Source organism: Cataglyphis hispanica, chromosome 5 (genome assembly GCF_021464435.1).
Source record: "Cataglyphis hispanica isolate Lineage 1 chromosome 5, ULB_Chis1_1.0, whole genome shotgun sequence".
Classification (NCBI taxonomy): Eukaryota; Metazoa; Arthropoda; class Insecta; order Hymenoptera; family Formicidae; genus Cataglyphis; species Cataglyphis hispanica.
This window is the reverse complement of record NC_065958.1, coordinates 9,153,740-9,167,187: the sequence shown is the minus strand read 5'-3', so window position 1 is coordinate 9,167,187 and position 13,448 is coordinate 9,153,740. Positions and strand designations below refer to the sequence as shown.

At 27.8% G+C, this 13,448-nt stretch overlaps 1 protein-coding gene across 1 annotated transcript; it reads left to right on the top strand.

Moving 5' to 3' along the window:
• The first annotated feature begins 964 nt into the window (after positions 1-964).
• Positions 965-10,211, top strand: LOC126850128 (probable ATP-dependent RNA helicase kurz). The gene is made up of 17 exons (XM_050592825.1): positions 965-1,167; positions 2,288-2,464; positions 2,561-2,869; positions 2,937-3,273; positions 3,438-3,673; positions 3,977-4,328; positions 4,512-4,746; positions 4,814-5,000; positions 5,157-5,389; positions 5,740-5,960; positions 6,997-7,242; positions 7,323-7,515; positions 8,134-8,271; positions 8,350-8,553; positions 9,375-9,593; positions 9,671-9,768; positions 9,926-10,211. The coding sequence occupies exons 1-17, from the start codon at positions 1,087-1,089 to the stop codon at positions 10,000-10,002; spliced, it is 3,543 nt and encodes a 1,180-aa protein (XP_050448782.1). The 5' UTR covers positions 965-1,086; the 3' UTR covers positions 10,003-10,211.
• Positions 10,212-13,448: the final 3,237 nt, after the last annotated feature.

The following is a 13,448-nucleotide window of genomic DNA, read 5'->3' as shown; positions in this document are numbered from 1 at the left end:
CCCATTAAGCTTTTAATTTCTGGTAGTACAGCTTGACAGTACAGCTATTCAGCCTGCTGTCACGCTGTGACGAAAATAAAAGTAAAGAATACACCTGCAAAATGTAATTACTAATATAGATTCAATAAAAACTAAATATTGGCATTTATAAATATTTAATTAAATATATAAATTTAAATATATGATTAATTTATTATTTAATAATTCATTCAAATTTTAAGATTTGTATAGAAATTGAATTCTTATTTTGTTTCAAACAGTTAATTTTCTATTGATCTATTTGGTTTCCAAACTTTCAATTTAATATTCTGAGTCCTTTATTAGAATTTAGAAATTAAGCTGATAATAGATATTATGACTCGTGCACACAAAATAAAATAAAGTTTAACAAGCACCCGTGTCTTACATATTTGTTTATTCTGGTATCTATTATCCTATCATTTTTATTGATCATTATACAATATTTAATTGCACGTACAATTTTAATTGTAATTTAAATATATACATATGGACATATGTGTACATATGCAAATATAAAATTCTCAAAAAATGGGCACCTGTTAGTCTTGTTGCATTACTGCTTTCTGCCATGAGAGGCTAGAAAGCATTTTCAGGACGTATCTCGGCTGTAAAGCGATACGCTAGAGGAAGGACAGCACGCGATTATCGCTCTTTGTCTGATCATTATCTCTCACAATCGCATCCGTGTGTTCAATATATCGGTGTATGCCTTCATGGACACTACACACATGTGGTAGAAGAGAGACAAGGATGACACAATCATCTTTCCTTATCACACCACTGTATGTATTACCGACACTTCGTGCACATAGCACGGAACGGAACCATAAATTGTGGACATTGCGTGTTATCCTCTAAGTACATTCGTGCATATTAGCTATGTAGTTCAATGTCCACATTTTTATGTCCACAGAGGGCGTATTGCTTTCAGGGATCACTTAAAACCGGGCCGTGGCGTCTCTCAGGCTCTTCTCTGCTCGTACCTCGCGTGTTGCTTGGTTAGATTAGTGTTGAAAAGCATCCTATGTTTATATTCTTTAATGTTGGTTCTTAAACTTTTAAATAATGGAAAAAAGAAAAAAGATTTCTAATTCGAAATCGGAGAGTGTCGCAAATATAAAAGTTGATGATTTCACTATGAAGGAGGTAAATTTATTTTTAATAATCATATTTTTATAATAAATATACAGGATGTCCTGCAAAGATTGTGCCAACGCTCGTGAGCAGGTAGAAGACAGTAAACTGAATAGAAAAGTCCTTTACCATTTTGCAATTTTTGCAATAATTATTGAAATATTAATTAAAAAGTATTAACGAATGAGCACGTGTTTCGTTTGGCTTCGTGACGAGAGTGATATGCGTAAGTACAAACACTTTTCGTTGCCGTGCAACACGATGAAGCTCGCCGCTGGCACGCCTAAAGCGTACATCTCATGGCCTAGCCGTGCGAAATGCGTGCTCATTTGCAAATATTTTTTAATTAATATTTCAATAATTATTACGAAAATTGCAAAATGGTAAAGGACTTTTCTGTTTAGTTTACTGTCCTCTATCCGCTCACAAGCGTTGGCACAATCTTTGTAGGACAGCCTGTGTAGGTAAATAATACGGTTCTCGAAACGAGGTGAAAATTACAAAAATAATAAAATATTTTTTCGACAATTTCAACAAATTTTAATAGTATTACTTATTTGAATAATGTATAGGTGAATAAAGCATTAATTATAAAAACAGTAATTAAGATATGTTATTTGACGTTATGAAAAAAATTATTAGTTATTAATACTGATAATTTGTAAAAATAATTTACTCAAATTTGATGAAAATACATTTAATTAATGGCTTTTTTGAAAAAGAAATAAAAGTATATTTAAAATATTAAAATCATCAGTTGATAGTAGAAAAGAATGCTGGAAGATAAGAATTTCATATCTCGCTCAGTTTCAGAAATATTAGCCTATAACATCTTTAGTGATTCACTCTGTATAAATAGCACATTTTTTTTTTTTTTTCCCATAAAAAACATCAAATATGTATAATTCCGAAAAAGAATGAGTAAAGTTTTTACCAAAAAAGAGTTTTCAAAATAGAACGATAAACAGAATATTTACTTTATATTTTTATTTTTTATTTGTTAGAATATGTATACACAAATTTTCTTGAAATTGATGAAATAATTATTTCGTATATTTTTTTAAATTGTATGATACAGAAGTTATTTCATATTATCTTAAATATATTGTTAAGCTTGTTAAACATTTTATAGATTGTAATAGATATTGAGCATCGTGCTGATGATTATGACAGTTGCAATGCACTTGTCTTACCTACAAAGAAAAAGAAAGTAAAAAACATAGATAAGAAAGTAAAGACTCAGCTGTTATCAAAGAAACGCAGGAAACAATTGGAAAAAGTAGTAGAGAAAAAAAAGAAGAAACTACAGGTATTAAATTTTTCTATGTATAAAAAAGAAAATAAAACATTATTTATTACGAAATATATTATTTTCATTTTATATTTGTATGTGTATAATTTATAGAGAGCAACATTGTTAGAAGATTTGGCAAAATATCAAGCATCTTCACATGAATTACAACAATATACAAGTTTAACATCTTTGCAAAATAAAGGTTTAAAACGCCACTTTCGACAATTAGAGATGCCTGTTACAAAATTAAAACGTAAGAAAAATGAAATAGAGGAAAGTGATGCAATAGAGGAAAGCAATACAATAAAGAAAACTTTCCGCATAAATTCTATTAAAGGCAGCAAGAAGAAGAGATTAGCTATTTTGGACCATGCAAAACAAGACAAAATTACATTTGATCCAAATGTAGTTGGATTTGAAGTAAGTTTAAACCAATCAAGTGATAAAAATTGTAAAATTGTGTTATAGTAAAATAATGTTTATTTAGTCTAGTGATAGCGACAATGAAAGTGATTGTAACAATGAAAACGACACACATGTTTCTGATAATATTGCTATTTCTATGGAAAAGGAAAAAAGTAATGAGAATCTTCTAGAAGATGTGCAAAAGAAAACAATCCCTGCTAAATCTCAAAAATCTGAAAAACCTATAGAAAAAACTGTTACCTCTAAAATATGTACATCTACTGTCTTTGTGCCTGTAAATAGAAAACCAGAAATGCAAGCAGCTAGATTAAAACTACCCATTGTTGCAGAAGAACAAGTGATAATTGAAACAATAAATGAAAATCCAATAACCATAATTACTGGGGAAACAGGAAGTGGTGAGTAAAATTAGAATTGACAAGAATGATAGTAATGAGAGGAAGCTATTGCTAATTTCTTAAATAATAATATTGCTAATATTAGATAATATATATAATATTAAGTTAAACATCATATGTTTAGATGTATTTTTTTTTAACATAAGTATTTATATTTATTATAGGCAAAACAACACAAGTTCCACAATTTTTATATGAAGCTGGATATGCTCAAAATAAATTAATTGGAATAACTGAACCAAGAAGAGTAGCAGCAATGTCAATGAGCAAACGAGTAGCTGAAGAAATGAATCTTACTGAAAAACAAGTTTCATATCTAATTCGTTTTGAGGGAAATGTTACCAAAGAAACAAAGATCAAATATATGACTGATGGTGTTTTGTTCAAGGAAATTCAAAGTGTTAGTAATAACGTTATAGCATTATAGAGTAAAATCCATTTTAGATGATCTATTGCGACAAAATTCTATTTATAATTTTATATATCATTTAATACAAAAAGCAATTGAATATATAAGATACATATAAATATAAAATATATATCACATATATATATACATTAAAAGACATGTAGAATTATAAATAGATTTCTATCTTGAGTTTTGTCTCTCGTAAATTATAATAAATTATGTTTTTAAAGTGGATTTAATTTTTATTTTAAATATTATAAACAGATTACATGAGATCTTTTTGTTTACTTTTAGGACTTTTTATTAAAAAAATATTCTGTTATTATACTCGATGAGGCACACGAACGCACCGTGTACACCGATATTCTAATCGGTTTCTTGTCGAGAATTGTTCCGCTTCGTAATAAACGCAACGATCCTTTGAAGTTGATCATTATGTCGGCTACATTGCGCGTGGAGGAATTTGTAGAGAACATGAAGCTGTTTAAAGTGAAGCCACCGGTTATTACAGTCGAGGCACGACAATTTCCTGTAACAATACACTTTAATCGAAAAACAAACAAGAATTATGTCAATGAAGCATTGCGTAAAACAGTAAAAATACATACTCGCCTTCCAGAAGGTGGTATATTAATTTTTTTAACAGGTAGAAAATAATATTAAATTCTTATCTATCTTTTTGAACATTCTCTTGAATTATAAATAATACAAGAATAATTTAAAAGTTTAAAAATTCAAGAGAATTATTTTTCTAATCTCTAATTCTAAATATTTTTATTATTATATATACATCTTTTAATCCTAATATTTTTTAATTTACTGGTTGCAGGTCAGCAAGAAGTGCATACAATCGTGCGTGAATTACGCAAATTATTTCCATTAAAGAAAAATAAAGGTAATTTGGTAGATTCTGAAAAAAGTGAAACATCTTTGGAAGACATTACAAATAATGAACATAGTAATAATGATGATTCCGATGATGATTTTGATATAAAAGCATTACGCCAATATAATAAACAGAGGAAAAAACAACTGTTTAAGCTTCCAATTATTAATCTCGATGAGTATGTATATTCATACTGCAATCTTTCATATTATTCTGTAATTTATCTTAAAAACATTTATACTTAGTTATTCCACCACTCTGTCTCTCACTGATGACACACATGAAGATTTAATCAATGTACAGAATGATGAGGATAATTTAGACGAGGATGAAGATGAAGATGAAATTATTGGTTTCAAGTTATTGAAAAATACACAACCATTATGGGTTTTACCTCTTTATTCTCTTTTACCTAGTCATGAACAAGCTAGGGTAAATATATAATACTTGTTATGCACATGATAAATTAATCACATTAAAGTATTCTTTGAACATTAGCATGTAATTAAATAATTAAATTAATAATATATTGATTTCATTTAATAAAATATAAATTTTGATAAAAAGTAATTTTATATGTGAATTTAGGTGTTTAAACCACCGCCAGAAGGATGTCGTCTATGCGTAGTAGCCACCAATGTTGCAGAAACATCGCTGACGATTCCCAATATTAGATATGTTGTAGATAGCGGGCGTTGTAAAACAAAACTGTACGATGAAATGACTGGTGTGAGCACATATCATATTTGCTATACGAGTAAAGCAGCAGCCAAGCAACGTGCTGGCAGAGCCGGTAGAACTCGACCTGGTCATTGCTACAGGTATCTCGTAATTATCAAATTCTAATCATTCCATGTATATTAGAAAGAGCTTCAAATATGAAAAATTCTGAAAAATTTTGAAAAATTTTGATTCTTATCTGAAGGAGATAACAATCATTTTTGTTGAAAATGAAGCTTATGACAATTAATCAAGATTTACAGCTATTTATTTATAATTTATGAATAAAAAAAGTTTTCGATATCTTTCAAATATTAATTTTTAGTATTTTATATTTTTAAAATAGATCTTACTAATTATGAATATAATCTTCTTCTTGTAACATCTTTATACATATATATATATATATATATATATATATATATATATATATAAATTTTCTTTTTCATAGATTATATTCATCAGCTGTGTACAATGACCAATTCGAGGAGTATAATCAACCAGAAATTTGTAAAAAGCCAGTGGATGATTTATTATTGCAGATGAAGGCAATGAACATAAATAAAGTCGTGAATTTCCCATTTCCCACGCCGCCGGATATCGTACAATTAAAATTCGCGGAAAAACGACTTATAATACTTGGAGCATTGCAATCATTTCCAACGAAACAAGGTCAGATATTAGATATAATGATTTGTTATCATTTAGACACTGTTGCGAAATGTCTGTGCAAAATTGTAATTTTAAAATATAAATTGAAACACTCGGAATTGTGCATTATATTAAAAGCATATACAGGGTGTCCTAGATCACCTGTACACCCCTTTTCTTTCAAAAACTAAGCATTTTAGAGAAAAACGTTTTAAACAAAAATGGTTTTGAAGAAAACGTAAGATGGTGTCATTGGTTTGATCTTGGATGGCATCGTTAAGGTCAAGGACATCTTTAATTTCTTAAAAGAAAACCCCCATTTTTTATTGCATATTCTTGTAGCTTATCTCAAGGGCTTTTCAAGACACTATAATAAAATATTTTTTCATTAAGAATTTTTTGAGTTATTTTGTATCTTAATCTGACATATTTTAATATAAAATATCTCGAAAATTATTTAGTCTTCGATAATTGTATTGTAATACTTTTATGTGCAGAATAATAAGATGAATCAAAACAGAAAATAATTGTTTTTAAAATAAAGTATGCAATTATTTGCAATATATTTTTTTATAACAATTATTTATTTTTCCTTTACACCATTTGACTTATCTTATTATTCTGTACATAAAAGATTACGATACAATTATCGAACACTAAATAATTTTCGAGATATTTTATATTTTATACTAAAATATGTCAGATTAAGATACAAAATAACTCAAAAAAATTCTTAATGAAAAAATACTTTATTATAGTGTTTTGGAAAGCTCTTGATATAAGAATATGCAATCAAAAATAGGGGATTCCATTTAAGAAATTAAAGATGTCCTTGACTTGATCTTAACGATGCCATCCAAGCTCAAACCAATGACACCATCTTTATGTTCCCCTCAAAAACAATACAATTTTTATTCGAAAAGTTTTTTTCTAAAATGCTTAGTTTTTGAAAGAAAAGGGGTATACGGGTGATCTAGGACACCCTGTATATGTAATTGTAATGCAAAATTATATGTGTAAAATGTATTTATATAGATTCAATGATTCATTTGTTTAGAATCATATTGCTCAAAGGTGACATCGCTTGGACGTAGTATTGCCACGTTTCCGGTTGTTCCACGATATGGCAAAATGTTGGCATTGTCACATCAACATAACTTATTAACATACACAATATGCATGGTAGCAGCTCTTAGTGTTCAGCAAGTGCTGATAGAGACATCTGGCATAGATGGTTCGGCTAAACATAAATTGATGTCAATACGTCGATCCTGGGCTGGCAGAGGCAATAGTTTACTTCTTGGTATGTAATTTTAATATTATTTTTATTTTTATTTATTTTTGTTTATAATAAATATAAAAACAGATTTCTGTTACATGCAGGAGATCCACTGGTTCTGATAAGATTTATCGGACTTGCCGAGTATGCAAGATTTGAAGGAAAGGATGTGTTGCGCATCTGTAAGACAAATGGCTTAAGACACAAAGCTGTGATTGAGATCAGAAAACTTAGGCAGCAACTCACCAATGAAATTAATTTAAATATACCGGACCTAAATCTAACTATTACTCCTAAGTATGTATCATATATAATCGAATTTCTTTAGTTTCTAAAGTCGTTGTATGTCTTGATCTTTCTTTTTGTTTGGATTAATTTTCTTTAGATTAAATTTCTCTTTTTCGCTCTGCTTTTCTATTATTTATATTTTTTACATGCTAAGAGAAAAAAAGGATAAATATTTTGATTAATGGAGCCAATTTCAATGACATTAACATGTATTGTCAAAGGCTTGAAGTCCTAAGTAATCTCCAAGAGCTTTTAGTCGTCTCTCGTTGTTTATCAAAAAGTTATTAACTCATAAAAGCCCTTGCAAAGCAAGCTAAATTTCACAGGAAGATAGAAAAAAAAAATTTCATTATTAATTAACATCCAAAATAATTATTGATGATTTCATTTTTCGGGACAGTAGGTGTAATTAGGATCAATAATTTTTTTCAAAAATTTTGGCTCCTTAAATCTTTGATTCTCTAGTATCAATGATTGATTTGCGGACATGAGTTTATTGACAAAATTAGATTATTTTGGTGCTCTTTTTAACTACCTAAAGTTAGTCTCTAATTCTGGGACACCCTGTATATAATATATAAAATATATATATATATATATATATATATATATGAAACATTTTTGCAGAATGTCACCACCAACTGACACGGAAGCTAAGTTACTTCGTCAGATAATTCTCGCAGGTATGGCAGATCAAATTGCAAAAAAAGTTTCACCTGACGAGATAAAAGATCAAGATAAGATCAAGTGGAAGCACGCTTATAGGTATGCTGTTAGTATGTTATATAATTTTATTAGTTGAAAACAATTTCTAATTTTTGTTCTGTTTTATATATGTTCCAGAACATCAGAAATGGAGGAGCCTATATTTATGCACTCCTCATGCGTTTTGCGGAACATCAGTCCGGAATGGGTTGTTTACCAAGAGGTTTATGAAACAAATAAGATTTATATGCGAAATGTCACAGCAATAGAGCCTGAATGGTTACCAAAATTCGCGCCTACATTGTGCAATCTTAGCGAACCATTGATTGATCCACCACCAAGGTATTCTTATTACAATTGTTATTTTGTTTTCCTTTCTCTAGTATCTATAAAAATATATTAATTATATATTAGTTATATTATTATCGAATATTATATATTTTTTACTCAATTTCTACAATTATTTCTATTATGATTTTTCCAATAGAGACTCTCTATTTTAAAACGTCCAAGCTCTTTCATTCTAGAGAATCTTCATTCGATTTTCTTGTTCTATTATAAATATGTAATATAACATGCGCGTGCGTGTGCGCGGAATAAAATTGCATATTTTACTTCTGTATTTGTATTTTCACTGTAAATTTGCTCGTGCGGCAATTGTAGCGAAAGAACAGAAGCAATAATAGATATAAAATGGGCCCAAGTCTATCTTTTTCTAATAGTGTATTATTAGACCGAAAAAGAAATAAAATATCAATTCAAAATCAAACAAAGAAAGGTGGCCCGAATTATCTATTTCTTTTTTTGTGCCAAACTTCTAACAATACACTGAGCATTCCAGTATAGAATTCAATGATAGAGTTCGATGTTATTTATGTATGGCTCTAAGAAATTGCGATGAATACTTTATATGTAATGACGCCAGTAGAGTGAAAAAAGCTAATTTACACAGCTGGGCTGAAATATTGGGATTGTACTTAATTGTATTTAATTTATATAATATAATTTATATAATATTGAGATTGTATTTAATTTATACAAGAGAAAAAGATGGAAGAATCAAGAGGAAGAAAAGAATTAATTTCTTTTAATATAATTTAAAATTTGTGTTTTTTATATATAATGATAATTGTATTCGTGATATTTTTTTATGTCATTTATAGATATGATCGGGGAACCGGAAAAATCATCTGCCGTGTACGCGGCACATTCGGAAGAGCCGGATGGAAACTTCCACCGATGGATATAGAGCATCCATTGACAATTGATGGTATCAAATGGTTCGCATTTTTCTTCTTAGAGGGTCAAATATACCCCAAATTGAAACGATTTGTGCCATCATTACTGACAACACCAGGCAGCATCACTAAGTCCTGGGCAAAGTAATTTATCGTTTTATATCTAGATTTGTTTTTTTATGTTTATTAAATAGATTGTGTTAATTTTATGATTTTTCCAGGCTAATACCACGCACTCAAACGATATTACAAGCGCTATTATCGTACGAAATTATGTCCAAAGATAAACTACTGCAAATATGGAGTTCAGATAAGACATGTGAGATTATGTTTCACAATCTGTATAGTATATTCATTTTAATATATAAATTTATATTTTAATATATAATCTTATAATTATATATTTATATACAAAATTTGCATAATATGTGTTTGCTTAAACATATTTGACTAAACGTAAAATCTTTTAATTTCAGTTTTGCTAGCACCCTATCAGGCATGGCTTCCGAAATCCGCGCATGCGGATGTAGCTTCATTATGGCCACCTTTATAATGTAATATTTATAATATTACATTTATAATATTAAGATTGAAGAATTATAGTACATAAATTTTTTTATAAATATAAAAAATTATTATACGATGGTAAAATTTCATTGTTTTTGTCTCCTGTCCACCGCTGAAGTGGGTCCCATTTTACGATATATCCTGTACATTTATTATTTTGTATAATTAATAAAAAGATTTCGGTGCAGAAAACAATTGCTTTGGTTGATAAAACAAACTATTTCAGAAGCTACTTAAGAACTCCGCATGTCTGTTCATTTGTGAAATAGACAACATTGTGCGTGATGTAATATTAATCTACGTCCTTTGATTTTATGTTCTTTCTTTTTACAAATTTTATTTAAAGGATGTATCAGAGAGAGAGAAAGAGAGAGAACACAGAGTTTCTTTAACAGAAATTGATTCTTTTCATGAAGTCTGCCATCCGCTGAAGTTTGTCCTATAGGTTTTGCAACACTCTGTATAGTAATGATATTCATTGAAATTTTTTACCTAAAAATAAATTTTTGTACTATTATTGATAAGAACATAATTTTTATTTGATTGCAATTATCGATACATTTAATTTCCAATTTTTTTTATATAATTAATATAATCAAATAAAAAACAGATAAAAAAATAATCTTATTGTACAGAAGTTTTATATAATATATACAACAAAGCATAAATTCTCAGCATTCACGTATGTGTCATTTAATTTCATTAAAATTATTATAAAATAATTGAGTATATTCATATATAAAATATGAAAGTTCGAGAAATTTCATAGTGTATCATTTTAGGGGAGACTTCATTTGTCTACATTCTCGTTTGCCTACAAGCATTATTGTACACATATAAAAATTAAAAATACGAACGTACGTTTGTACACATGTCATTATTGTGCACATAATATAAGAAATTCATATTAACGTTTTGTAGACATGACATTATTGCGCATACATATTGTACACATTCGTATGATGTTTGCCGACGACTAACACTTTTTTTAAATAATTATGTGTAAAATTAATTGTATTATAATGCAAAGCAATGTGTATGTGCACAATAATGTCATGTGTACAATGTGTATGTGCACAATAATGACATGTGTACAAACGTACGTTTATATTTTTAATTTTTATATGTGTATAATAATGCTTGTAGACAATCGCTCTGTAGGCAATTGAAGCTGTCGGCAAGACGTTGTAGCAAACAAAGCTGTAGGCAATCGGGAATGTAGACAAACGGGATCTCCCCTCATTTTATATATAACCGAAGATGCATTATTTTAAACATTAATAATGAAAAAGGAAATTTAGCATTAAATAATAACATATGCGAGATATACATAGATTGTCTCAAAACATTTTAACATTTGTTTAGAAAAGCCATGAATTTTTATGAACTTTCATGCCCTAGCCATATATTTATCATATCATATATGTTTTTATTATAAATTCATTGTGCATACATACATTTATGAAAAACTTAATACAAAATTTCGCTTTTATCAATTAAATTATTTTGTGTATTTGCTGCGGTATTTGCGTACTCCTTATAAATATTAACAATAAATCAAATAATTGTTATACATATTTATAAAAAATAAAAAAGAAAATAATAAAGAAAAAAAATGTAAGAAAAATAAATGTAAGATAAACATCATAAGTATGTTGCTCTCTTTTGTCTCTTTTTTTCTCCTGTTTCAATTATAAAATTAATATTAATCACAGATTTCTATAGAAGTCTGTGATAATAACTGTGTTTATTAAAATAAAACTTATAATTAAGGCTCGTTATAAGATTATTTAAAAAAAGACAGCAATGCATCAATTTAAGTACAAAATATATTTTGTATTTAAAAAAGTTCTTTTAAAAATTAGTTCTGTAAAAAATACATACTTAATCTTTTAAATCTTAATGTTGAGTAACGTTTCAAAGAAAATATTATTGATGAATCGTTCAAGATCATTAAATTTAATAGTTTTGTGTTTTTTATTTTTCAGATTTCAACTTCTTTAAATATTCTTTAATTTCTTAGAATTTTGTTTTCTTATATTTATAGATTTTTAAAATCTGTTTAATTGTTAAATTTTTTTAAAGTTGTTAACTTCTTATATTAAAAAATATTAAAGTAATTTTTTTTATTAAACCATATTTTTATTTTAGAAATAATTACAATGCTCAAGTATACTTGAAAATGATAAATAATCCATACCACAGCATCACAAATATCTTTATAAATGTATGCAATTTTTGATGCCTATAATATCATAAGAAGCTAAATATTAAATTTATATGTACAATATTCTTAAATATAAATTACTTATATATACACAGGATACATACAGAATGTCCTAAATTTATCATATCACCTGCTAATGACAGATTTCTCGAGATCATTTGGAGACAAAAAAATCTAATACCAAATATCAAAGCAATAGCTGTATATATCTTGAGTTTGATAAATTAAATTTATTTCTATAATTTATATATATATATATATATATATATATATATATATATATATATATAGGATATCACGTAAAAGCCGCCTATTAAGTATATAATGTATTCTTTATCAAAAAATGAATCGAAAAGTCCTGAACCATTTTTTTCTACAACACTTTTCGATTCATTTTTTGGTAGGAAATAACATACTTAGTGGACGGTCTTTACTTGACACCCTGTATATATTTTAAATTATAGAAATAAATTTAATTTATCAAATTCGAAATATAATTTATATGAAAATTAAACTCCTATTTGTCCTTCAAATAAGCAGTAAACGGATGGTTTTCCATTTATCTTGTCGATTCCAATCAGTTTAATATTTTTAATCTTCTGTTAGATTCAGATATAATCAGAAATTACACTGATAAAAACAGTTACTACGCTTTCAAACTTTATATTAATAGTCATGCCTTACAAACTTTATATCCACTTCTAACAGAAATTTGAATAAGATAAAGTACATCGCAGAGCGATAAATGAAGGCACTCTCAAATATTAAAAGTTTTTAAATACAGATTTACATTATTATTTCATTTCCAAAAGTCTAGGAAATGTAGATTCTGCTCGGTTTCTGCTGCCAATCTAGCATCGTATTGTGTGTGTGCAGATTAAGTAGCATGATATTTTAGAATATTCTACTTTCTGCCGATAATTTGATAAACTTTTTTATGCAATATAAGAGATATTATTCGCCTATAATATACTTCATATAATATCTGACAGTTTGAAGTGTTTTAACATTAATATTCCGTAATATTTTTAAGTTAAGTTTCTTATCATCAGCACGCATAACAAATTATTTATTCGCAGGAAACTGAGAGAACCTTACAATAATATTTTAATATCATTATTGCAAAATTATATCAGCATTTGAAAGTGAATCGATATGTCTAATAGAATCAATATTACCTTCACTGTATAATATATCGTGCCTGT

What these genes read in the sequence shown, in the direction of transcription:
- LOC126850128 (XM_050592825.1), top strand. Translation starts at nt 1,087, where the DNA reads ATGGAAAAAAGAAAAAAGATTTCTAATTCGAAATCGGAGAGTGTCGCA. An exon ending in ATGATTTCACTATGAAGGAG is followed by an intron (nt 1,168 to 2,287) that starts GTAAATTTATTT and finishes AACATTTTATAG; the next exon opens with ATTGTAATAGATATTGAGCA. An exon ending in CGACCTGGTCATTGCTACAG is followed by an intron (nt 5,390 to 5,739) that starts GTATCTCGTAAT and finishes TCTTTTTCATAG; the next exon opens with ATTATATTCATCAGCTGTGT.